Source organism: Archocentrus centrarchus, chromosome 23, assembly GCF_007364275.1.
Source record: "Archocentrus centrarchus isolate MPI-CPG fArcCen1 chromosome 23, fArcCen1, whole genome shotgun sequence".
Classification (NCBI taxonomy): Eukaryota; Metazoa; Chordata; class Actinopteri; order Cichliformes; family Cichlidae; genus Archocentrus; species Archocentrus centrarchus.
Genome location: NC_044368.1, coordinates 12,463,311 through 12,490,216, shown reverse-complemented (window position 1 = coordinate 12,490,216; position 26,906 = coordinate 12,463,311). Strand labels below are relative to the sequence as shown.

General features: G+C 41.6%; 1 protein-coding gene across 1 annotated transcript in view; it reads left to right on the top strand.

Moving 5' to 3' along the window:
- The window catches only part of wnk1b (WNK lysine deficient protein kinase 1b), an 86,645-nt gene extending 63,718 nt beyond the window's left edge, over window positions 1-22,927 (top strand). The window contains exons 15-37 of the mRNA XM_030719795.1: window positions 2,326-2,396; window positions 2,548-2,716; window positions 2,877-2,993; window positions 3,804-3,914; window positions 4,156-4,207; window positions 4,657-4,791; window positions 4,981-5,875; window positions 6,107-6,411; window positions 6,527-6,585; window positions 6,988-7,044; window positions 9,110-9,193; window positions 9,286-9,322; window positions 9,411-9,484; window positions 9,667-9,951; window positions 10,070-10,320; window positions 10,406-10,481; window positions 10,574-10,703; window positions 11,296-11,493; window positions 11,913-12,005; window positions 14,897-14,938; window positions 16,594-16,766; window positions 16,877-16,936; window positions 17,345-22,927. Coding sequence (XP_030575655.1) covers window positions 2,326-2,396; window positions 2,548-2,716; window positions 2,877-2,993; window positions 3,804-3,914; window positions 4,156-4,207; window positions 4,657-4,791; window positions 4,981-5,875; window positions 6,107-6,411; window positions 6,527-6,585; window positions 6,988-7,044; window positions 9,110-9,193; window positions 9,286-9,322; window positions 9,411-9,484; window positions 9,667-9,951; window positions 10,070-10,320; window positions 10,406-10,481; window positions 10,574-10,703; window positions 11,296-11,493; window positions 11,913-12,005; window positions 14,897-14,938; window positions 16,594-16,766; window positions 16,877-16,936; window positions 17,345-17,770 — 3,900 coding nt within the window. The 3' untranslated portion in view covers window positions 17,771-22,927. The remainder of the gene's footprint in view (window positions 1-2,325; window positions 2,397-2,547; window positions 2,717-2,876; window positions 2,994-3,803; window positions 3,915-4,155; window positions 4,208-4,656; window positions 4,792-4,980; window positions 5,876-6,106; window positions 6,412-6,526; window positions 6,586-6,987; window positions 7,045-9,109; window positions 9,194-9,285; window positions 9,323-9,410; window positions 9,485-9,666; window positions 9,952-10,069; window positions 10,321-10,405; window positions 10,482-10,573; window positions 10,704-11,295; window positions 11,494-11,912; window positions 12,006-14,896; window positions 14,939-16,593; window positions 16,767-16,876; window positions 16,937-17,344) is intronic.
- The last annotated feature ends 3,979 nt before the right edge of the window (window positions 22,928-26,906 follow it).

Below are 26,906 nucleotides of genomic sequence, written 5' to 3'. Positions count from 1 at the left end.
ATCACTCAGCTGTACTGTCACAAAGTGTGTGGTGTTGGGATGTCCTTACTAACGGGCTTGTTGTTTGCTCCGGTTGTCTTCGTTAATGGTGTCAGAGTGAAACGTGTCAGTAATGTGTTGGTCAGCTATGGATGACTCGCTCCTCTGGCATCTTTATTTTAGCATGATTTTATCATGGAGGCCAGTAGAGTCTCATTCTGTCCATGCTTGTCTTATCTGATCACTGGCTGGGTTTATCTACTTCTTTACCCCCCCTTAACGTTGCTTCCATCCTTTTCTCATCCTCTTTTCTCGCTTATCTTCTTCCTTCTCTTTTCTCCTTTCTTTTCTCTTTCCCTCTGTTGGACCTTCCTTCCCAGCCCAGTGTAGCTCCACCTACCTCTACTGTTCCTTTGGTGACCCTCCCTTCTCCGTCGCCGCTGATTGCCGTCACAATGCCGACAGCAGTCGTGGTGCCCCCTCCCTCTCCTCTGGCAATCCCTGTTGGGGTGGTGCCTACTATTGTTTCCCCTCCTCCTCCTACTCCTGTGCCCACACCTGTGCCTCAGCCTTTGGCCACCGTGGTGCCAATCATCAGTGTAGTCACCGCCCCGCCTGATACCCCCATGGAAGCCCCTGTTCAGGTACTGGTTATAAATGGTCAAAACCACCAAAAAGATTTCATGTCCCTCTTCAGTGTTCTCACATCTATTAAAAGTAAAATGATGTTGGAAATGAAACGATCCCAAAATGTTAAAAAAAAAATCCTGACACTCTTACATAAAGATTTTTTTTTTTTTTAATGGCATCCTCACTGAAGGAAACTTAGAAAGATGTTGATGGACTAGTTTGGACTGTTCTTAGCAACCTGAAACGCACATCCTGGGGTCAGTGACCACCACTGGTCCTGGCTACTGTGTGCATTAGGGGGGAAAAAGTGTTGCCTTTCCTGTAAATGATAAATTATCACTCATCTTACTGTAGGTGCAACTTTAGTGGATTTTAAACTTTTTTTTTTTTTTAAATAGACTGATGTTGATGTCTTTCACTTGCCTGTTAAAGTTTTACAACTAGTTTATAAATGCGAGAAGTGGAAATGCACAGAAATAGTTTGTTTCCTGTTTAATGGCCTTTTGTGGGTTAAAGTGTAGCAATACGCAATCAAGTGATAATTGCTGGAAAACCTTTCTGTGTTGTTGGTGGATCCAGTTAAAAAATAGAAACATCTGTTAGACCCAGTGTTTGATTGGTGTGAAAATAAACTGTGATTTTTTTGTTTTTGTTTTTTTTGTACAAGAGACAGCCTTAGTTGAACTCTTTTAATTCAGCCCCATCATTGTCTTGTTGTGAGATAAAACTTTAGCCAAGCTTTAGGTGTCAGACAGATGGCATTTGACTCTAGAATACTTTGATATACAGAGGAGTTCATGGTTGACTCACTGACTGCAAGGTGTCCGGGTCCTGTAGCTGCAAAAAAATCCCAAATCATCACCCCTCCACCCCCGTGCTTGACAGTTGTTGGGAGGTGTTTGTGCTGATATGCTGTGTTTACAGAATCACATTTGGACAACAGCACATTATGATCAAACATCTCCGCTTTGGTCTCATCTATCTTGTGGTTTGTTCAGATGCAGCTGTGCTGTCGTGTTCTTGTTAGAGAAAAGAGGCTTTCTCCTGGCAACCCTTCCAAACAAGCCGTACTTGTTCAGTCTGTTTCTAATTGTACTGTCCTGAATGTTAGCATTTAGCATGCTAACTGAGGCCTGTAGAGTCTGAGATGTAGCTCTTGGGGTTTTTTTTTTTGTTTCTCTGAGCATTGCATGATCTGACCTTGGGGTGAATTTGCTGGGATGTTCACTCCTGGGAATATTTAGGCACACACCTGAAAGCTCCAGATGAGCAAACTTCCAAAACTTCTGCTTTTATAGAGGTGCTCACACGTGCTGATAAACAGTTAATCAAGTGCATTTGTTTAGCAGCACCTGGATGCTACTTACCCACTTAATTGCTATGGATGTGGGAAGGGAGGACAGGTCTGGATAGAGTCCTAATTAACAGGAAACAGTTCATTCCATCGTTGTTATTCCGGTTTTTGTGTTCGTTTGGCCCTTTTCTGAATATTATATCTTGATTCACTTAAACTTCTGAAAATAATCAAGACTTTGCTTATAATCTAGCTAGCATTTGCTTCTGCTTTACAAACACCAGAGTTACATTTTAATAGCTCCTTGCTTTTTTTCCCCCTTCCCTACAGTGTCCCTGGTGTTTGTGGTGACATCCACCACACTGGTTGTGTACTGTGTACATTTTCATGCATGTGGCTGTGTGTGTATGTGTGTGTTTCAGCCTGCCTCACAGTCTGCAGAGTTATCTCAGTCCCAGCTACAGCCACCTCAAGTTCTCTCATCAATAGAGAGGTAATAGATGCGTGCACATACACGAACACACACAATTGCGCTTTCCTGAAATAAAAACAATTTCTCCTCATTTAATCTTTGTGACATCCTTCTCTCACTGCCCATTTCAGGTCTTTTTCTCTTACTGTGTTTTGCTTATGTCGTACCCCAGTGGCCATTCTGAGACTTCAGGTTTGAGCGACGGCAACGAGGGGGGAGGAGGAGGTGGGGGAGGAGGAGGTCGTCATGAAGGGCGCTCGACCAAGCGACATCAGAGACGTTCTGTGCGAAGTCGATCACATCACGAGAAGATTACCAAGGCGAAACTCAATGTCCTCAATGTAATTAAACAATAGGCCCTCTTTTCTACTTCACCTAGTATCTGCTTAATGGTTGTTGGGAATTTGTCTGTTACAATAGAAGTAATTTACGTTTACATCCTGTATCTTTTCTATCTTACTGTGGCTTAATTTCTTTGTCTACTTGTGTGTTTGCATGTAGATCTCCAACCTAGGAGACAGGGTGGCAGAGTGCCAGCTGGAGACCCACAACAGGAAGATGGTGACCTTTAGGTTTGACTTGGATGGAGACAACCCTGAGGAGATTGCCCAGATCATGGTGCACAGACTACCACACTGCTTTGATTCATTTCCCCTCTCGCCAACTGTGTCGATACATTAGTGGCAGGTTTTCTGTCTCTCAGAACTACTTTATAGTCATTCTTAATTTCTGTAAATGAATTGGGTTCTGAAGGATTTCTAGTTTCTACTTTTAGTCTAACTTATATGAATCCAATCACTTTTGAGCAGACTGTGGTTGTATGCATGTAAACAGCCCGTGTGGAGAGCAGCAGAGAGCTTGGATTTGCTAAAATGCTGAAAAGCATCGGCTTAGCTTCTCATTAGCCTTTTAAATGAATTTGCATTCAAATAAAACAAAGACCAGTGCACAGAACAGGAAGTCTGGATTCTGAAATCCATTATCCACTACCCAGATATCCTGGCTATGCCATAAACCCCAAACAATTGTAAACCATCACTAGAGGCTGATTAAGTGATGGCTTCCCAGATTGTTCCCAATGGTCACACTAGTCGGTGGAGTAAAAAACCATTAAATATTCAGTTTAGATTCAATTTAAGTCCCTATTAATACATCTGTATTGAGGCTGGACTGTTTTTACATGCCACTGCACCTGACTCACCACTGACTCTTAATCATCTGAAACCACTAAAGTACATATAATTGGTCCTTGCACTTTAATGGAGAGTTCTCATCAGGTTCCCACACAAGGCAAAACTGCTTGTTACCTCCCAAACACGTAGGAAGAACACTGTAAACAAAGAAATAATTGCTGTTTTTGGCTCATAATATTGTAAAATCATGAATGTGTGCCTAAATGGGACTTTTTCAATGTGCGTGTATCTCCAGGTCGAGAGTGAGTTCATCCTGGAGAGTGAGAGAGAGTCGTTCATTGAGCAGGTCAGAGAGGTAATAGAGAACGCCGATGAGAAGGGTCTGGAAAGAGACACAAACAGCCAGGTAAATACAACAATGAGTCTTTATTTCATTCCCTCTTTCTGGCTTTGTTCCTTTTGTGGGTTGGAGAGGTGGTGCATAGTTGCAGTTGTGTTAGAAGAGCCGTTTCAAAAATATATTTATAGCCCATTGATGGTGTATGTAAACTTACTCAGCTCCTGTCCTGAAATGATAGCCATCTACACCTTTATCTCTCACGGTCCAACTATCATTGTTTATAACACGCTCTCTTGTTGATCTACAGATGGCACGTGATGCGGAACAGCAGACTCCTGCAATATCTGCCCCCATGCCAGGTAAAAAAGATATAAAGGAAATCAGGCACCAAGTTTACTGAGCAATATGGTGGCAAAGAAAACTGTCAGACCTGCTGGAATGCCCTTGAATTTCTGCATAGAGGTCAATAAATACATTTTTGTAAACACCTTTTTAGCTTAGCTGTTTCAAAGAAAAAGGCAAGCAGCATTGGTTCCACAAAAACTTTAACACCATAACTCAAGAATGACGTGACCTAGACTGTTCAAATTCACACCGTAGATGCATACGGTTCAAGCGAGACCCATCAAACTTGTTCACTGACTTTGCCCCCACCCCCCACCTGTTACGAATCCAAAACAGCCGAGCGTGGCGCCCTCTCAGCGGTGCTCTTGTTCCAACCTTCTTTCACTTCTTTAGCAGAAAAGCTGCAACAGAACATAATGGCAATTAACATCAAGGCTGTGTCTCACCTTTCTGCTTTTCTTAGATATCTCGCCCAGTCCAACAGCACAAGTGGTCCATTCAGCAGGTCGAAGGTTTATCGTTAGCCCCGTACCTGAAGCCAGGCTGAAGGAACAAATGCTTCCCGCCTCTCCTTCTACTGCACCTCCTGTTGAAACGGGTAAGGGTTTTGTGTTACTTATAGATTGAATTGTTTTTCTGATTCTCATTCAGTACATGTGTTCACATGATGTGATCCAAAATTTTGCACTCAGGTCAAAGCTTGTTGAAGCTGTGCTGGGAATTGCGTGATCTCACCACACGATTAAATCACAGTGTGGCTTAAATTAGTTTTCTCCTCCTCCTCCAGTTTCTCCACCCCCATCGCAGACTCTGGGTCAGGGTTTGGGCTTGTCCCAGTCTGCAGGAGCAGTCAGCTTACAGCAAGCCTTCTTTGAACTCCAGCAGAACCAAAATCAGCTTGATCCAGGACCCAGCACCGCCCCACCTTGCATCCACTCCACCCATCCTCTACCTCTGGAGCCTGCAGCAGCTTCTGTTCCTTCACAGAGTAGCACAGTCACTCCCACTGTGGATGCCACTGCTGGGCTTGTCCCTTCCAATTTAAACCCGACACAGGATGCCTCTGTTCCTCCCCTTTCTGTATCCTCAGCCCCTTCCGCCATCCATCTCAGTCCTCCTTGTTCTTCTTCTTCTCCTCCTACAACAGCAGTGAATCAAACCATCCTTCAATCACAGGTACTTTCACAGCCAGTAATTCAGGCTGTCTCCCAACCCCAGACACAGGTACAAGCACAAATTCAGCCCCAGGCTTTCAGCCACTCTCAGTCCCAGACAGTTTCTGCTGTCAGTGCTGCTTCAGTACCTTCCACTTTACCAACAGCCAACATTCCCCCACAAATGCTCACCTCCCCTCCACCTGCACAGACTGTTCCCTTTGTGTCCTCCCCGGTACCTTCAACTCTTATAGCCAGTGAAGTCTCTTCTGATCATCCATTAGTCTTGCCCACTCCCTCTTCTACTCCTTCCCTGACCTCCTCAGTCATCCCCACCACTGCCATCCCATGTCCCCAGCTCGCTCCCTCTGCCACCTCCCCCCCTCCTCCAACTCTCTCATCTCCCTCTGGGGGACTCCAGCCAGTGACCGCAAATGTCCCCACAGTCCAACCAACTTTGGTGCACTCTCAGCCACAGACAGCAGCCCTGCCTGGGCAGACGCACACCCATGCTGATTGTGACCCCAGGTGAGAAGTGGCCATTGTGTATTTATTTCTATTTGTAAAGTGTTTTAAGCAGTCAGTAAGGCCAAAAAAAAAATAAAATTGTTTATAGATTTAGGCTGGGTATCAAACATCATTACTTATGTTAGAAAGACTAAGAAGAATATAAAAAGCTGGCATCAGGTGCTCTAATTATAAATATTGATTATTTTTGAGAGATGCTGTTGTAATGATGACGTCGCCTGTCTTCTTCAGATGTGAGGCGTCCTCTGAGTCGCAGTGCAAACCAGATGACATCCAAGCTCTGGAAAAGAAGCTGCGGTCTCTCTTCATGGACCTCGGTGGTGGGGTGCCTTGCACCCAGGGAGACATCGTAGCCGGTGACCTGGCTGCTGTGGCAGGCACCTCATCACCAGTAGGCCCCTGCTGCACCTCCACCACATCTGTCACAGCATCTGCTGTTACCCCTCAACCCCCCTCCAGCCTGGCGCTGGGATCACTGGGATCATCCGTACCAATCCAGGGCCCTGGCACACCTGTCTTTACGCCTGCACAGTCTAGTAGGAGCAATAATATTTCAATCTTTTTCCTGCTAGTTTTAATTCATCTGTGGGGTCCCCCCCCCCCCCCCCTTTTTTTTTAACGTTGCTCTCTACATTTTATGCATTTTTACAGTCATCTCTGCCACAATAGGCCAGACAACTCCATCCAAAACTCCCTTATCCAGACTACCGGTGAGTTGCAGAATTCTAAAAATATAGATAGGTTTTTCTAGCTCTAGTTCAATAATTTGTCATAGAATTATGTATTTATGTGGTCAGAGAGCATGTGCATGATTGAAGCTAATTTTAACTACACCTTTTTTAATTGTTTGAAAGTCACAGATAATGTAGTTTGGGAGTTTTGTACAAGGTGTGGTCAAAACATGCCCCCCTTTTTTTTTTTTAAACAGACCTTTTTTTGATCACACTTCGTATATCTTCCATCATTTTTCTATCCACCTTCCTCACAACTCATCTGGCATGGAAATTCCTTGTAACATTCTTAACAATAAACACTATTCTTGTTATCTCCTATACAAATCTCTTGTTTCTCCTGCTCCTGTCTTTTCATCACTTCTCTTTCTCTGGGATTAGGCCAGTTCTCCTCCTACAGAACCCCCGCCATCCTTCCCCGGACCTTGTGTAATACAGGTGTTTGGTTTTTTTGCTCATTTTAAAGATTGATATATCTGCTACAGTGCAGCGCTGTTTATAGAGTACTTGCTATGTTTGTAATGTCGTTTTTGTTGTATCTTTATCAGATCTAATTTGTGCTGTGCATAAATGGTGCTTTTGCTTATTTCTGCTCTTTCTATATTCAGATTAAATAATTCAGCTCTTTGACACAGTAACCTTAGTACACCTAATCTTATGCCTAAAAAAAAACAAATAAATAAATAAAAGGAGACACATTACATGTCACCAGTTTCACTCAGAAGATGATGATCACAGCCTAAGTGACGGCATGTAAATCCAAGTAGACAATGAAACTGAAAAGATGAAATAATTTCATTAAACAAAAATAAGTAAAAAGCACTTAAATGCAGTGTTAGATGGGTGGAGGAGGGAGAGTGGAGGCAGATGATCTGCTGCAGTGACCCCTAATGACAGCTGATGATAGAAGAAGAAGAAAAAGGGGTAGTGATAAAGACTGGGAAGCACATCTGAGTTAGGCTAACAAAGAGAATGACCAAATAGTCGGCCAGACAAATTCAGCAGTCGACAGTTTGAGCAGCGTGTACTTCAGAACAGAGAGATGGTGAAACTGATTTCAGCTGCCAGACTGTGAATGCTGCCGTCTAAAAATAGACTTTCCTTTTAACCAGACAAGCACACTGAATAAATAGAGAGATGTGACATCTAAAAAAAAAAAAAATCTGATCTGCCCGGATACAGCATTGCGTCCCTTATTTAAGTCTCCCGGGCGATACGTGTCCCGTTTGATTAAGATAATCCTGCTGCAGCTGAAGTTCACTTGGGATTTGTTTTTGATTATTTTATAATTGTAGTTTAATTGCTCAGGAATGAAAGGCTTTGTGCCGCTTGCACATCACCTTGTTCAGGAGAGGAGTCTGATTGGGTGACTTTTTTTGAGGAATGATGATAAAAATTCAGTGTTTGAGTCTTTGACTGGTCCTAATTAGTGTGCGTTGCCTAGTTTCGATGATGTCAAATTAACCGCCGATAAACCAATAAAAGGTTTGCATGTTTAGTCAGATGATGTGTTTATTACAGTTTTTCTAGATACATTAATTTATACAGCAATTTCTAAAATAATACTAATGGACTTTATAGATACAGCGCCCAATAAAACAAAATCCTTTACGAAGTAGAGAATGGAGCATAGTGCAGGTACAGGTAGGTCATAAGGTCACACTCAACAGCAGTCCCTCTGGATTAGCTCATTCCACACCAACCAATGGCTCAGCCGATATATCTCCCCACATCAAATTGGCAAACATAGGGTGCACTATACAAACTGCTTCAGCCTTCCAAATGTTGTAGTCTATTTGCAAACCGCTTTGCAACCCACCTCTACTAAAGCCCCTACTTTTAGTGCTGTGTCTGTCTTAATCAGTGCCATATCTGTTGTCTGATCTGGTGTCTGCCATATGGGAGGTCTCGCAGGTGCTCTTCCTATCTCCGGCTTTCCATGTATGTGTGCAGAATGGGGCCTTGTTGGCAAATATGAATTACTGCTGGTAGAAATAACAGTCTCTCTTTATTGTATGAGTTTTGACTTAACTACATAAAAAAATATATTAATTGCAACACAGAAAATTAAAATACAATAAAAGCAGAAAGTGAAGCCAAAAAAAAAAAAAAAAAAAAAAAAAGCATAAGATTGTGCATATATTAGCAGTGATTACAGAGATGGCCTTGATTATGCAATCCTCAGTTCTTCAGGCAGATAGCTGCAAAGCCAACTGCAAACCAAGTATTCAGGAAGAAAAGCCCTGCCTGGAGATCTAAGGCTGCACTCTAGCTCACCGCAGAGCAGCAGTTCATCAATTAATCAGTTTAGCTTAGCTTGGAGTTTGGTGTTGCTTTAATCCATAAAATCTTAAAATCAACTCTACCATGTTTGATTTTGGCTGATCTGTGCTTATGTTGCTAATCAGGAGCTATTAGTATAACTTGAGCGCCCAGCCTGAGTCTTTTCTTGCACTATTTTTGTTCACGCGTGGTTTAACAGTGCCTCTGCCCATCTCTTCAGTCCCAGCAGCCTCTGGAGGACTTGGATGCCCAGTTAAGGAGAGCGCTAAGTCCAGAGAATGTTCCTGTGAGCTCTCACACACAGGTGAGCATACAAATGTCTGATATTGGACTGATACTGTGCACAATGATTAAATAAGATTGCTCAGCTTGAACTCTTTTTCTCCGCTTTTTCAGGCCTCCCACATTACTATGCCTTCAGTGGGCCATGCAGGTATGTTGTCTTATGCCCTATAACCGTATCTTTCTCTATCTGTCCCGTATCTGTTCGGAGTCTAAAATATCGATCATATGTCCTTCAGTTCCCTTCCCTATGGAGGAAGAGATATTGTCCTCTCCTGTTCATCCTCCTCGAATTCAGTTAGGAAGATTTCAGGTAAAAGATCTTCAACACAAGAGACCACACATGAATATGGTCTGCATGTAAGGGTAGCATAATAAAGGTACGCTGGATACCATCCTAAGGAGAAAATGTTTAACAGCTGGCGAGTAGGATCCAGGCAGTGTGTCTCCGTCTCTGTTTCATGGCCTGTTTCCATCTTTCTCGTCATTGCTTAGGTCTCACTGGCTACTGAAGAGCCTGCTGTCCAGCGACCAGCCTGCACTGAATCTTCCTCCACCACCACCTCCACTTCATCTTCCTCTTCATCCTCTACTCTCTCGAGCCCAGAGAACACATTGCACAAAGACTTTTTGTCTCCTCTGAGAGCAGAAGGAGCAGGACAAAGAGGAGACGTGGTGGACGGACCCCCTCAAAGGAGTCCCGCAGGATCCCACCCCCCCTCCCCTCCTACATCTCCCCGCCCCTCCCCCAAACCCCCCACCACCATTGGACGCTTTCAGGTAATATTTTCTCTGCCTTACTCTGTCCTCCTTTCTCTTGTTCTTATACTTTTTTTTGTCATTTTCAACAGTTTTAATTCCCTCTTCTGATGGTACTGTTTGTATTTTATTATTTTAGGTCACTACCAAACCCGAGGCCCGTGTTGGTAGATTCTCAGTCAGTCGTGCTGAGGAGCAGAGTCCTCCACCTGCTGCCCAGGCTGCTAATGGACCCAGTGATCCTGGCCAAGTTTTGAGCCCAGATTCTACACATAAAGCCTCTCTGCCAAGTCTAAACAACTCCTTCAATAACTCCTACATCAGCAGCGACAATGACTCTGAATTTGAGGATGAGGACTTCAAACGGGAAGTCAGCCGCCTCAGAGAGAAGTGAGTTATCCCTTCTTCTCTTCTTAAAGTGTCAGAGAAAAGAAGAGTCATTTGCCCCCTTTTTGTTTTATTGTCCATCTACTAGGCACATGCGTGAGATTCAGGAGCTCCAGTCCCGGCAGAAGCAGGAAATAGACCATCTGTTCACCAGGCTGGGAAAGGTAACTAATGAGTTAAAAACAAAACAAACTACAGTTAAGGCAGCATCACAAAAAATAATGCAACACAAGCATTCTTCCTTTTGGCGTTATAGGTTCCTCCACCTTCAGTGATCCCTCCTGTTTTAGCCTTGACTGGCAGGAGGAGACGACCTGCCAAAAGCAAGTCATCAAAATCGTCCAGAACCAGCTCCACGCATGGCAGCAAGAGTCCATTACAGCCAGGTGAGCTTTGGTATAAACATTTATACATATAAAGGGTCAGTTCATTAAAAAAAAACAAAAATTGGCAATAGGTAACTGAAGTTTCTGTTAATCTAGTGGACAGACTAACTCAAAAATATTGATGCCACCATAGGATGAAAAGATACAGTATATATGTTAAAGATTTGGTTGAACTGACCCTTTAACCCTGCATTTCTAAACAGAAACTCACCACAAAAATAACCACCTTAATCTTGAACCCTAAGTCCACTACAGCCAGCACGGTTCAAAAGCTTTTCTCTAACATCACATCCTCTCTGTGTTTATGCATCTGTGTGCACATATATGTATGTGTGTGTGTGTTTATCTGCTTGTGGGTGTTTGCCGGATCAGGCTCGGAGCTTGAATATTTCTGACCGCTTTCTGTTTGTTTTTTCTCTGTGTGGTTGTGTGTGGGGTGTGTCTCTGTAAATGTGGGGCAATGGGTCTCTTTAACTATCCATTACCTTTGTGTGTGTGTGTGTGTGTGTGTATGTTTGTGCGTGTCTCTCTGCTTTCTGTGTTTGTTCCCGCCCTGTTCCCTCCTCCTGCCCATGCCTTCTGCTATCTGCAGGCAGCACTTTATCCGCCCAGAGCGTTCCGACTATGTACCCCGGGCAGCTGGCTCTGCTAGCCCCAGGAGGATTAGCCGATTCAAACAGCAGCACCATGCTCCAGCCCCTCAAACCCTCTCCCTCCAGCGACAACCTGTGTTCAGCCTACACCAGCGAGGCGGCGCTCTCCGTGCCCAGCCTGTGTGCTCCCACCCCAGGTAGGCATCCACCAAGACTCCCAGGCCTCATTACATCTGCACAGCATTAAAAGTTCACACAAACAGCTTATTGTATGCTTTGCATGCCGACTAAGACAAATGCATGCTGTTGGTTTGTCTTCACTCACTCACAAAAAGATCTCCCATCTCTCTCTATTGTTCCGTTTGTTGAAAAAAAAAAAAAAACGAAAACTGTGTGAGGGCTAACTCTGTGTCCTTTCTGTGTATTCTTCAACTGTGTCTCTTTTCATCTTTTCTTTCTTCTTCTTCTTATCACATCATTTTTTTCAATTTTCTCTCTTGGGTTTATTGCTCTCCTCTCCCCTCATTTCTCCTCATCTTCACTCCTCTCTTTTCTGTACTCTCCTGTTTCCTCATCTCTTCTCTCCTCCTCTCCCTTCCCTCCTCCCTCTCTTCAGGCTGCGTAAAGTTCAGCTGGGGTTCGGAGCGTTTGGCCTTCAAGCCTGGCGGCAGGAGGACGCGCTTTCTGAGTACGCCCTGCTTGGCTCTTTGTGTGTAACGCTCTATTTCTTTGCTCTTTTATCTTTACTTACTTTTGTTCCATTTTTTCCCCCCCTATATCCGTCAAGTCACAGTCATCCTGTGGGTTTTCTTCTTTGATGGAGGAAGACCTTCTCCTTCTGATATCTCCCGTGTCCTGCAGAAATCTGTTGAATTAAAAAAAAATAAATAAATAAAATAATTAATAAATATATATATATATATATATATATATATATATATATATATATATATATATATATATATATATATATATATATATATATATATAGACCAGAAATCAGCTTGCTTACTTAAGCAAGCAAAACTATATCTTTATCTTCAAAAAGGTTGCAGGTGCATAAAAAAGTGGGAAACTAGAGATAAGATCTTACTGCAGGACACAAAAGGTTCAGATGCTGATAGCTCTTCAGTCCCAGAGCTTCCAACAGTCATCCTTACTTACTATTTATTCATTTGTAATCTTTTTTTCTTTCTTTTTTCCTTGACAAGTTCTTTATTTAACTCCACATTTCATGCTGCCTTGTGCACTTTTGGCTGCAGGAAATAGCGTAATCCTTTTACTATAAAATAAGGTCATGATTACTGGAAAGGACAAAAAAAATCTTACTGTCTGAAGGTAAAGTATAAAGGGCCTGAAAAGGTAAAAAGAGACACTGAGTTAAAAAATAGGCTGCCATTCATAACCTCATAGAAGGCTGTCTGCCTAATCAAAGATTAGTAATTGTGGGTTTGAGCTTCATTAGACTTCTTACAGTTATAGCCCGTATCAGTTCTGGTTGATTGATGACAACATGCTGCAGATTAATATTGCAGAAATGAATTTGAGAGCTGGCTGCTGTGTCACGGGACAGAAGAGTAGATTTTGCATCTGGTGCAACCAGAAATACTCGTGCTGTTCTAATGAAGTTTGCTGCGTGATTGCAGTTGGTCACCTTTCCTGAGGACTGGGAAGGAAAACTTAAGGATGACAGCTTTGTTTTCAAAATATCTAAATCATAAAATATGGATTTAAATTCCTGGGAAAGCTAGCAAATATATTAGTAGAAAAGAAAACCGGTAGATCACAGCAGCTAAAATGCACATGGATTTTACAAGTAGCTTCATAACGCTGGACATTTAGATTGCTTTATTTTAGCCCTTTAACTAATGCTCCCTGGTAAATTATTGAGTCCATCCTAACAAGATGCACATCAAACAGCGTTACAGGCATTCTCCGTACCATCAGTTTCCTCTTTGGTCCTAATCATTTAGAGACAGATGAGGCACTTTTGTATGTCTTTTGGTATTAATTTAAAATCCTGACTGCTTCCATTTCTAACCTTTGTTTCCAAGTAGGCAAAGACGGACATGTTGGTTACTTTAGCTTTTCTCTCATTCAGTTTTGTTTATTTTAATAGCTTGTTTTTACAAGAACTTTAATCAATTAAGCGCACTTCAGTTCAAATCAGTGCTTTAATTTATATTTTTCTCTTAATAAAGTGTTTTCCTTAAACCATAATCTGTAAATGTTTTGTGCTGAAGGGATGTTTATGAATGCTTCTGAACCCTCTGCAGCTCAAAGCCTTTTTCTCCCTTCCTTCTTTCCCGGCCTCACTCTTTGTCCCCCCCCCCCCCAACCCTCCATCACCTCTCCCCGTGTTGCTGCACCTCCAGGAGGGGAGAGAAGCAAACCTCGGTCTTAGTGGTCTTAAGTTATTCTTGTTTTTTAACAATTTTGATGAGCATAAAATTAGAATAAAATTCATTTTTATAATCGTGGGTGTGATTTGCTGGGTGGGAAGGGGATTTCCCACCCCTCTGGTTTAATGTCCCTGCCTCTGCTAAATAACTTTTCATTCCCAGTGGAGATGTAAATTTTTATCATTTTACAATCAGTGCTTGTGATCCTGTTACAGTAGAGATGACGCTGCATGGGGCGGGATAATCAAGATCAGCTCCGTTCAAAATGCGCAGCTATTTCAGAGTGAAAGGTGTTCATCAAATAAGAGAAATTAACCAGATTCAGAGCATCAGGAGGCTCCGTGAAACTGGAAGGTCTGCTTCTGCTCTCAGAGAATGAACAGTGTCACCTCCTTCCCTGTACAGAGATTTTACTGTTGTAGGTAGAAGAGGGTGACGGGCTGCACATGACACTCCACAGGAAACTACAGTATTATTGTAAAAGCTGTGGTTATGTTTAACTGAAAAATTATGGATTTATTCTCTAAACCTTACATGGACACCAATAAGAAATGCTCCATCACCACCACCACCACCACCCTCCAAATCACACCCTGCTTGTAATAATCTAAAAGTCAAACTGTGAAGATATCGGACCCAGGTCTGGTAAGGGCCTCTGAGCTGCAGAGAAAATCAGACACCAGGTTTTGGCTGCCCAACAGCATCTTAAAGCCACAGTACACATTTGTGGCAGATGTGGCTGTATGCAAATACAATTCTGGGTGGTGTACCATTGTTATTAAATAGAAAGTAAAGCAACATTAAGTGTTTTTGTTAGATAATATATATATTTCAGGGCTAAAAGTAACTGTCAACTGAGTGTGGTTAAATCTGAGGTCTGCACATCTGCAGAGGTTGCCTAAGTATCTTAGTCTTGTCAGGAAGTAAACTCGTTACTCATTTGTATGGTTGCACTTTTAAAAAGAAATCAGGTGCATGCTCTCACCTAATATTTCCGTTGTGTTTCTGGAGTCACGTTGCACTGTGTGGTGGTTTTTAAGATGTTCTTGGGCAGCTCGATGCCAAAATCCTGTTTACTTCAAGGTCAAATTGTTATACCAATTACTGTGTGCATTGTGTTTGGTTGTTGTGTGTTGTGGGCGGGGTTTAACTCTGACTCTCTCCCAATCCCTCCAATCGTTGTCTTCCGGCCGCACAGGGAAGATGGTGAAAAAAGTCTGCCCCTGCAACCAGCTCTGTAGTAACTATCTCTCTTTTTGGTCTTTCCTCCCTCCCTCCATCCATACCCCGCTCCACCATCCTTGCACTTGCTCTGCCACGCTTCCTCCTGCCTTCTGAAAAAACTTTGACCCTCTGCCAGATTTGAGATCAGTTAACTTCAGTTATTTCAGCTACTGTGTCTAATACAAACTTTGCAGTTTTTCATGACGATGTTTCAGGGAAAGCCCAGTTTAAGGACTGAAATAACTGAAATGCGTAGCCATAACAGATCTAAACTGACAGTGCATGCATCTGCAAGCTCTTCCTCTCTCTCACACTTATAAAGAGACATGCACTAACACTAACACGTGAACAGCTGTTTGCCACTCTGCCCCTCCCGTTCCTCTCTTCCTTCATCATGGCTTATGGCCTAGACTACATAGACCAGAATCCCACGCTGCTGCAGTCAGTCATGACTCAGCCTCTCCTCATTCTTATTTTCCTCCATTTTGTTTAGCATGACATGACAATTTTTATTTTTTTTTTGTCAGACCAACTGTATGATCCTTGACAATCCTTGCATATTATGTCTGTTCTCATTTAATATCTGATACGAACAAATCATGTAAATATTTAACGCCCATGCTCATTCTGCCGGCATGGCTTTGGGGTTGATCTTATATGCAAAGGAAGTGCATCAGCTTCATGTAATTATCAGGATAATCTGCAGTATGGAAATGTTTAAAACGTAAGAAAACAAGATCTATGTACAGTATGCGATATATATTTGTTTACTTTTCCTCATAGCACTATTAAATTAATTATTATTCCCTCTTTCACAGACCCAAATTATTTATTAAAATGACATATTTATGAAAGAGGAACATGTATTCTCACAGACTTATCTGCAGTATAAGCGATCTAGAATTAAGTGACTCAGAACTCTATTATGTGAAGCAGCAGAGTGTGCAGTGTCTTGTAGCAAAGGGCTTATTTCACAGGCCAGTGTTCAGTAATTTAGTTTCCTATTAGACTGATAGACCACCATCATTCAGCATGGTGTGGTGAAGGTACTCGTGTCATATGAAATCTGTTTTTTCTTTAACAAATCATAATTATATATGCGAAAAACTAGTTTGCAGTGTGTGCATTTTTTTTTTTTTGCAGTTTAATCTGCTATAAGTTTGGTACTGAGTGATGGCCAAAAAAAAGATAATTCCTGATGCAGAGCTTGAGCACCATCTAGTGGCTGGGAAATAAATTGAGCGTTCAGAGGTACACAGGCCTCTGCAGGATTTGCTGAGCTGACTTCTGCATGTTCGAGTATTTTGATTGAGAATGTTGCTCTACAGGTTGCCCAGTGCATCATTAATCTGATTCCTTGATACCGTAAAAGGTCCAGAATTTATCTTAACTGCAAAAGTGCCCTTCCTCTGCTGGCATAAGTCGTCTCTTGTTCCTGTTTATCATCATTATTCATTAAAACTAAACGATGCAGTTCTGCGACCATGTCGACATGCTGACTTGCCCTAAACCTCCTGACCTGACCAACCTCTGTCTGCCCCTTTTTGTGGTCAAGACAGAGCCGCCTGCCTTCACAATCATCCAGATAACATCAGTTTTACCTCACTTTTTAAACCGTATTTCACACTATTTGCTCTTCTTTTCCTCCCTTGTCGCTGTCTCGCCTCTCAGGGACGAATAGCACCAATGCAGTGAGTGGTTCAGGTGGTTTGGGTCAAAGCCAGGGGGGTTCCCAGTGTCTGGCCCCCAACATGCCAGCCCCACACCAGAGGAAAGGAACCTTCACCGATGACCTCCATAAACTGGTGGACAACTGGGCCAGAGATGCCATGAACCTCTCACAGGTTTACTGCTGTTTTAGTTATCAGTGAATCCCAAAGCAATTTTTTTGTGATTAATTATTCTGTTCAATAAGTTTGTAAAGTGAATTAAATATTAAATAAAACTTTTTCAGGGTAAGAGGAGTGCCAAACAGCTGCAACAGCAGGCCCCGGTGCAGGGACATAGCTACGAGGTTAGTATTAAAGCTTTGCTATATTCAGAGTGCCCAATTTATACAGCTGACATAATTGTATTGACACATACTCAGTATATACTATATATCTACTATATACCATAAACAACTAACACTTGGATTTCTGTGCCAATCCTTTGGCAGTTTGATTATTTTGGATCATGTGTCATGTAAGAACAAAATAAATATAGAATATGGATGGATGGATAAACAAACATCTTAAATCTTGATTCTCTCTAAAAGATATTATGTCACAATCTCATAAACTAAGGTAAATGTTGCATGGCTGTATTTTTATTTTATTTTCCGAGAAATCAAATATTATTTTAGGGGGAAAAAAATGCTTAATTTTGAAAAACTGGTCAATGTTTTGGCTTGAATGAACTTTAGTCGCCTCCACCCCTGCAGGTTATCCAGTCAGCCAGTCTGGGCAGGAAGTATTCCGCTCCCAGCCAGCTGTGTCCCAGCAGCATAGGTGGTTCAGCCCACATCCCAACGAACTCCAGCACCGCTACCTCTCTGGCTGCCCGCAAGGGCTCTTTATGCCACCCTCCTGCCTCCTCCACTCCACCTCAACCCCAACCTCCCCAGTTCATCCACTACACTCCAACTGCTGCCTATAGTGCACAATGGTCTGGTCCGGCTCACAGCCTGTCCACCACACACCAAGCACCAACACAGCCTCTGCTGGTTAGCACCTCCCAACCCCTGGGCCCCTATCCCACCCCACAGGGGCAGATTCCAGGGCAGGGGTCACTCCAACCTTTCCATCTGACCAATTCCTTGCAGAAGTCAGTCAGTAACCCAGGAGGACCCAACTTGAGGACCACGTAGGGAATAGAGTGAGGGCCGGTTTGAATCACGGCCTGAAAGGACCGGTGTGAAGTGGAGTGTTCAGTGCTGGATTGACTAGAAAGTGTGAAATTTTTTTTTTTTTTTTTGGGGGGGGGGGGGTTAAATATTTGAATTTAACTTGTTCAAAACAAGAAAGGAAATCTCCAGGAAAGAGAAATGACACCTGGCCATCTCCACTTCCCTCTCACCTGTGCATGAGAAGCGGTCACAGACAGAAGTGCAGCCTTTCTGCTGTGGGCTTGGAACCCAAGAAAAAGACTCAAGAGTGCAATGATAAAAGGCCAAAGGGGTTCTGACAGGGTGTGTGTGGGCTTGCTGTCAACAACTGTCTGCATGTGAGATCTTTTGCATATGCTCTAATGTCTGGGTTAGACTTGTTGGATTTCATGCTCCGAAATGAGTTAACATATCTTTACATAATGGGGTAGCAACTGTCCTTCCTAGATGCTGGTGGGAAGACATTACATCAGGCTGAGGAGGAGGAGGAGGAAGACTGTGGTGGCCAGCTTTTACAAAATCCAACTTTAGCCCTTCTGTCCACGCAGTACCTTCTCATCACCTCTTGCTGGTGCAGATTTTAGGGCCTCTGGTGTCCATGTTTGTCAGTCTTTATTAGAAATAACAACAAAAAACCCTCAAAAATGCATTTCTTCCATTGGGGATGAGCATTGCTAGTGCCCACATTAACAGTGGTTGTTACTTAGTGTTAAGAATCAAAATCATCAGTGTTTCTGACAGCAGTGATTTACAGGAGGAGCTGCAAATGGCAGCAGGATAGAACTTTGAGGTGAGAGCAGAAAAGATGATAAGAAAACGAGTTTGCATTTGTTATCCTAACTCTGATCGAATGTTTCAGGAAGTCATTTGGAAGTTGGAGATCCTTCCTAACCTTTAAAAGCACAAAGGAAATTAAGATTAAATCAAATACATATCGCGGATAGATGTAGCCCCGCATCTCCACTGTCTTCTATTTTTTTTTTTCCCCCCTCAGTATTACAAAGTATTCAAGCAGACAGAGAGACGGATGGAAGAAGGAAAGCTCACAAAGAGGAGCAGCCCTCCCTCAGTTAACCTGTTAACACCACTCACTTTACATTGATGGAGCACCGAATGGGCAGAACAGATGCTTCTGCGCACCAAACGCCTCTTCACAATCACGACTCCACCTCTTCTTCCATCCCTCTCTTCACCTCCCTGTTGCCATTTGAAGCAATAACAGCAGAAACCTTTTAGAAGAAGAAGAAAAAAAGAAAAAAAAAGCCCAAACACGAGACAACTCGGTGTGTAAAAGTGACCTTGTTATCAGAAGAATATCCATGTACAGTTCGTGTCTAATTATTCTTTCTTTTTTGAATGTTGGCTATGATGATTCCATTTTTTTTTCTTGTGTTGATGGGTTTATGTTGCTTGCTGCTCCCCAGCTGGCAATCTGACACACACACACACACGCATACAGTCATGCACAGACTCATGTAAATACACTCACACATTGTTGGAGGTGTAGCAGCTGAGTCATAGGCTATGCCTCAGTTATTAGTGTCATAATTAGGTTGGTTTCAATATTTGGGTTGAAATGCAATGTACATTATTATCATAATTATTGTTGTTAATGATTGTTCTATTTAAAAAGAAACAAAAACAAAACCGTGTTCTGTCAATGGACCTGTTATATGTGCACATCGCTGTACGATGTGGAGACACTGTGATTATTGTTGTTTGTTGTTAGCAAATGTTGTTGGACAACATTAGTTTTAGGGTGGAAAAAAAACACAAAGCATACATAGAACAGTTTGGGGGTCCTTTCGCTTTCAATTCCCAGCTTTCCACAAATGAGTTTTTTGAAGATTCATAAGCCCCCTCTCTTATTTCAATAAGCGTCCTTCTATCCGCTTACTGAGGACACGTTTCCGTACCAATGCCTTACCAACACCTAATCAACTGCAGCTCATCTCTGTAACTGAGTGAATTGAAAGCTGAAACTGACCTTCAGACCTGAGTATAAACCCGGAGTGAACACCAGGATAGTTGATATTTAGGTAATAAAGTAAAGCTAGCTATTTTTTTTCTTAACACAGTACTTATCTATCAGACACTTTAAATAGCCCTCCCCTTCCCTTTCTCCCCTGGTTTTGTTAGATGAATGTGAATGTATAAAACCAATGGTGTCCATTTTAATGTACTTGAAAAAAAAAAAAACCTGTCTTTTATTTTCGCTGTCTTCGCTCCTCCTGACCCTTCTAGAGCCTCCTGTGATCGCTGGAGGTATTAACTAGTGCCTTGCATCCTTCCCATTTCTGTTTGGGGGGGGTTAAAGTGAGCACATTGGATAGAATATGTGGAGGATATAAGGGTGTCGCTGTGAAGTCAGTGGTTTTGTGGGAGAGGCCTGCAGTATATTGGTGTGTGTGCGTGTGTTTAGGCTGGTTTATGATTAATTCTTATGAGTGTATTTTCTGCAAAATGGGAAAAATTTTGGAGTGAATTATTCTTCTGCCGTTTGAACGAAGATTGAGACTGACGTCAACAGATAGTAAAAGAGGCCAACGTTTGTGATCAGTGTTGTTTCTATTGCTGTATTTTTTTTTTTTTTCCAGTTTTAAGGAGGGAGTTATTAAAGATTGTATTCGAAGCTTGGACCACTCTGTACTTTGACCCAAGTGCAGCATACTTGCAGTAGACCATGCCATGGTACAGCAAAATAGTGTTATTTTTAATGTGATATCAGCTGAAAGCAAAGATCCATTTTAGCTTTCCGTCAGAATTTGAAACTTTGAGACCACCAGAGCCAGCCAGAAATGTGCTCTAAGCCGTGATGTCGCACTCTACTGTCAGCTGAATTTGGGATTAGTGAGGATAACGGTGCCGCTCTGTTCGAAAAGTCTGTTTCACTTGTGAAATATTGTGAGAGACAGACACTAATGGTCCTTGAATTAAAAAAAAACTTGCCCTGTTTAGGGATGCCGAAAATCCTGTTTATACTTGGCTTTAAAATGTATCTGGAAAGATTAGATCACATGTGGCTGTGGCACTAAATATAAAATAAGCACCAAGGTGCACTGTGATCTGCTGAGATGGCCTCAAGTGCACCAGGCCACTTCTTTTGAAGTGTAAACATTACTGTGCACCAATGCATCCCCATCAGAGGAAAATATGTCACCAACACAAGATGTATACATCCTATTTGTCTTGTTCTGCATCCTTTGCAAGTCACAAATGAATTTATCCTGCTAGGGTCAACAATCAGAACAGTCTGTGCATGTAGATGAGTTCTTGAAACATTCAGACATGTTTCTTTGCTAGCCTTTGGATAAAAAAAAAAATCTGTCGCTTGATTGGCCACAATGGCTGATGAAGTACCTGTACACGAGTCCCCTTGGGCTTCTAGCAGAAGCGACATATACAGGAAGTATCAAAATAGTCAGCTGAACACCTTTTGACACATAGATTCAAGAGCTGTAAACTTGTGATCTGGTCACCCAGGATGCATATTAAAAAGCAAGTCTAAAAAAGGGGTTGTGTGTCTAAATAAGCAGCAAGAAAATAATAATGTAGCCAAATCTGAGTGAAAACCATTCATGACCACACAGTTGTCGGGTTTCTTTACAGAAACTGAGCCAAAAATTCATTCAGTTTTAAGTATTAAGTATTTGAGCGTGAATGCGTGGCAGAGGCGGTGATGATGGTTTGGCCCACGGTGATGATGGTTTGGCCCACAGTAATGATGGAATTCACAGCAATGAATGGATGTAAAGGTGTAGGTCCAAGGCCTCGGACACCCTCCAGTTTTTTTTTTTTTTCATCCGTCACACGAATGAACGTCAAAGTTTGCTTCTTTACTTTTTGCCAGAATGGATGTTCTGATTTTACATGATGAAATGAAACACATCGTGAAAAAGTTACTTTGTAAAGTTTGTACAAAAGAACATTGCTTTTGCCAGTTTTCGGTTTGTCAAGAAAAAAAAAAAATGCAACATTGTTACTACTAGGCAAGTTTGGTTGAAGCTGTGAATAGTCATTGAGCCACTTTGCTTCTTAGTTCTCAATAATAATCATTCTGTCAGACCTTTAACGATGCCACCAACTCAGCGCCATTGGACATTTTTTTTTGTCAATGGAGGTCATTTTGTCAAAGAAAACGGTGCATTTACCTGCTTTTATTCACTGGAGCTGTTTTATCTGCCAGGTATCATCCTGGATTTTCACTTTGCAGCTACACATATACATAATGATTGCAATAAAAGGAATACCTACTGCTCTGCAATGGTTGCAATGCAGTGTTATTAAAGTGACAGTATGCTATCAAGCTCTGGGTTTGACAGTTCTGCCCCTGCTGGAAGTGGGTGTAGTTATTGTGAAGTTTTGGAGTTGTAGTGGAGGAATTTTACTGTGAAAGGCACAGTTTTCCAGCACAGGCACTCTTATTGTGAAGTTTCTGGAAGTCAAAGTGGAATAGTAGGATTGTTTTGGGTTTTTTTTTTTTTTATTTTTCAGGAGAGGCATGCACAGTGTAACGATAGTTTGAACTTGCTTGCATCATAGAATCAGTTTTCTGTTTTCGCCTCGTCAGGGCTCGCTTTCCCTTTATGCTTTTTACTGTAGAAGTGCCCACATGTAGAGAAAAGAAAAAGTTTCTGCCTTTCAGCGCGCACACAAACCCACAGTCACAGATACAGTGCAACTCCTTTCCGTTCTGTGTAGCTTGCTCCTGGGAAATGATGTCTCGAGAACAGCAACGGTTTCTGTGACTGTTGCTGAAAATGTGTGAATTTTTGTTTCTGGTCTTTCTGACTCTCACATTTTACTTTGTTTTTTTTTTTTTGAATTTTCACTTGTTTTATGTGCTGTTTTACTGTCTCTTAACAGCTCCTAATTTAATTCAGTGGTTTCCCTTTTCTGTGTCGTGGTTGACATTGTACAAACGTGGTTGGATTTTAAAAAAATATGGAAGAATGAAAGAGAGAATAACAAAAAAAACAATACATGTAAGGAGTCATCAACAGCCTTTAATGGTATGTTTTGCACTAAGTATAGAGTGTTCAAGCTTCTTATTAAAAATAAAACTTTGCGCTTTGCGCTACAGTAAATAAATTTGTTACTTTATTTGTAAAACTTAATAAATAAAAGTTGTTTAAATGAGTGAGAGTTCTTGGAGTTTTCTGTTGCAGTGAAGTAAATCGTGTTTCTCTGCTGCGTTTGTTTTCATGCCATCATCATAACTGTCTTTTTAACAGGCCTGAAGCACCAGAGCAGCTGCCAAAAAAACTGGGTACCCAGTGATACAGAGTTGAGCCACCATCCATTTCTTCATTTTGCTAGGAAAACAGGAAATAGGTGCAGTAATTTCTTGAAATATGTAGACATTGTGAAGCTCTTCGGCTGCCTTTTGTTCTGTTCTCTGTCACGATGATCCACACGCTGCTTCAATAATGCTGAGGTCCGGGCTCTGGGGAGTTTCGTGAGTTTTCTATCAGGCTCTGCTTTTACTGCATTGGCGGTGTGTTTGGGATCATTGTCGTGCTGAAAAATGAAACTGTTGCCAATCAGGTGCTTTTCAGATTATATTGAATGGTGCATCAAAATCTGACAGTACTTTTCTGTTTTTATAATTCCATCATTTTTGACAATGTCCCCAACACCACTGGCTTGAATGCAGCTCCGAGCCTCCACCGTGTTTTACAGATGGATGTAGACACTCACTGTTGTACCTCTCTCCTGACCATATCTGCACATAATGACAATTTGATCAAAAATTTTCAAATTTGGATTCATCAGTCCACCAGACCTGTTGCCATTGATTTTCAGTTCTGTTCTTGTGTAATTTGGCATACCTCCCGCTTCTCCCTGTTTCTCTTCCTTAAGAACGGGTTCTTGACAGCCGCCCTACTTTTACTGAGACCATTTGTGATGAGGGTATCAACTGAAGGGACAGATGCATCTCTCAGGTCCTGTGTCAGGTCTTTGCTGGATTTTTTTTCCTGTTTCCTTTTTTTTTTTTTTCCTGTTTCCTAATGAGATGACCTTCAGATACTCTTCATCTGATGTAGAGAGTTTTTTAGGCCTGCCACTTCTTCTTCTGTCCTCAATTTGTTCAGTCTCCTGAGATTTTTTTAAGGAGACGCTTCAGACCATGCCTAAATATACCAGGTTTTCAGGTAATAGCTTTTTGGGAATCACATGAGTGGTGCAAAAAAACGAATTAACGCCTGTCAAACTGTAATCTTGCAGATTCAGCTAGAGAAATTGGAACATATTGTGTTTTTTGGCAGGCTGGTAGTAACAAAGTGTTTAAATATACAATTTAAAATGGACTCTTCTAATTTGTCTGTTTTGTGTCGACACAACATCCCTTGAGTTAGGTGCCTTTTTGATTTTTGAATGATTGTTAATCTTTTTGGGCCACTCATTAGAAAAAAAAATGACAAATTCAATCAGGTTTGTATTGTGTGAGCATAAGTGAGACTTTCCTGTTATTGCAGTACCAGTCCTTTCCACGTGGCTACAGCACCTAACTTCATTCACTCTGTAACCTGCAGGTTTTATATTTTATATGCTGGCCTGCTTCCTGTTATCCAGACTTTATTAAACAGCTTCTTGGCTCAAATCCAGACAGGAAACAGCTCGTTGTGAGGTGTGAATCAGTGCTTATTATCTGATGCCATGGATACAATGAAAACTACTTGGTTAGACTAGAGAAAAAGAGGCCCGAGGAAGGAAGAGGGGAAGGAAAATGAGTCTTACCGGTACATTAAAACAATAAACTGACATCAGGCAATTTTCCTGCTATGTTATGAATACCACACTGCAAAAAGTCCTACACTGTGATTGGGGTTTCACTCCACATTTAGCCTTTTCAAAACTGGAAGAAGATACGACGATACAGGAGACGTAGATGCACGTTATCATAAGTTTTGTCGTTATTTATCTCACAGCTGTTGGTGTTCTTGGTCATGCTTGAATGGTGAAAAAGCTTCTAATGTAATCCTGCAGTCTAACTAAAATGTTTGTTTTTTTTAATGATTGTGAAAGCTTGCTAGAGTCAGATGGGACAGAGTTGAAATGTCACAAGCATGAAGCGACAACAAACTCAACTTTACGCACACTTAGACTATTTACACCACAAATGACAAGGTCTCACATTCCCCATTCAACAGATCACCAGCACCCATCTGCCTTCTGTAAGCTTTGAGCTTGCAGTGGCTTTGCATCAATTTCTTTATGATACTTATTTTTTTACAAGATGCAGATACAAAATCACCAACTACACACTGATACAGAGTTTACTGATTAGAGTATATAGACGTAACTATGTAACACCATCATATTCATGTGGAAATTCCCTTTTTGCTTCTTCATGTGGCAGGAAATGACATATGGAGGCTGAGGTCTGGGTTGATTGTGGCTTGAGGACAAGAATGGCTGTGCTTGCACCTGCAACAGAAGGAAATAATTAAAGTTAATTTAAGCATTCGCTGAGTGCTTAATGGAGCATTAAAGACAAGGCAAAGAACATTAGTCCCTGGCTGAAAAAGGTCTAATATTTATCTTAGTACTGCTTGAGATATAAAATCATTTTTTTCAATAAAACCATATAAACAAACAGACTGTACAGAAAAGATGGCCATCATGACATTATGCATTGTTATATGCTACAGCCACACCAGGGGAAAAAGGTAGCTGAAGACTGTGGCATAAAAAAAAAATATTGTGACTGTGTGCAGTGAACTTGTGATCTTGTTGCCTTTAAAATGTTTGCTTTGAAGATGGGGACCAGTTCTGCGACCACTCGCAGTCAGTTGCTGTCTTCAAAGTGACTTTAGTCTGGCTAAAGTCAAAATGGCCATATAAGACAGTCAGCCTGTTATCACTGTGTGTTTGAATGGGGGGAAGTTGGTAACTACAGGCAGTTTTTTTTTTTTTTTTTTTTTTATGATATATGGAGATCAACTGTGTTGAATCAGGAAAAATTGGCATCTACATAAACAGACATTTGCATTAAACACAAATTTACATTGACAGTCCAGCCAGAAGCTCATAGATGTAAAACATGAAATTCCTACACAAATAGTGACGTAGTTGCTGCAGGACGCAGTGTCCAGTCCCATATTGCCAAGAAATATGTTGCAGACAAGTAAGTCATGAGACTGACTCAGATTAATTGCAATGTGTTGGTAATCTCTGTGTTTATAATTAAACTGTGATTTAACCTTCACCAGGCTAGCTGAGATCGATTCCAGTAGGTCCAAATTGGTGACCTGTGCAATTGCCTCATGATTGAAAATGGTCGCCATGAGGCTGAGGTTGGTCGCCACATCTACTTGCAGAAAAGATTTCATAGACAGTGGCTCTGTGAACTAAAAGTGGTGGAAGATTCACAATCAGTTTCCATTAAATAATGTTCAGCAACACATTAATTCCCCCAAATTATCATTAAGCAGAATACGTCAGCATCATTTCTTCATCGTAACTGTAATAACAGATGAAATGAAACCTACATATAGAGTGTAAACAGCTCACTCATACAACATGATTACAAGTTATCCCTTTCAGGTCTCCACAGTCCCACGCAGTCCCACTTGTTCCAAAAATCCATTGAGCTAACATTGCCAACAAAAATAAGTTGAAGTGGAGAGCGCACTTGAATTAATACGATTTTTATGGCTGCTGTATGATTCGCTTTCAACTACTCATCCTGTTGTAATGAGAAAACACTTTAAAGACCGGGGGAAATGGTGGTGAGGAGAAAGAAAAAAAGACTTGTGTATTTGCATATGTGTGTGTGAGGGTCTTCAGATGTCGTGTGTGGGTGAAGATATAATTACACAGACTGTAGACTGAGAGAACAGCTAGTTCTAGGCTTCAGTTTATGTAAACGTTACAAAAATAAACTTGAGATATGATTTTCCCTGTATGAACCTGCAGCGCATAATAAAACCTTACACGTTACTTGTTATCTTGCCAACCAGCTTATTTTATCTGTATGCTGAGTAAATATGTGCCTTGATATTTTAGAAGGTGTTTAGCATTATTATAAATACATACAGGTATTTCTGACCGACAGTCGGTACTCGACAACAACGGCAACAAACTGGACGCGTGTACATGCAATCACCAATTA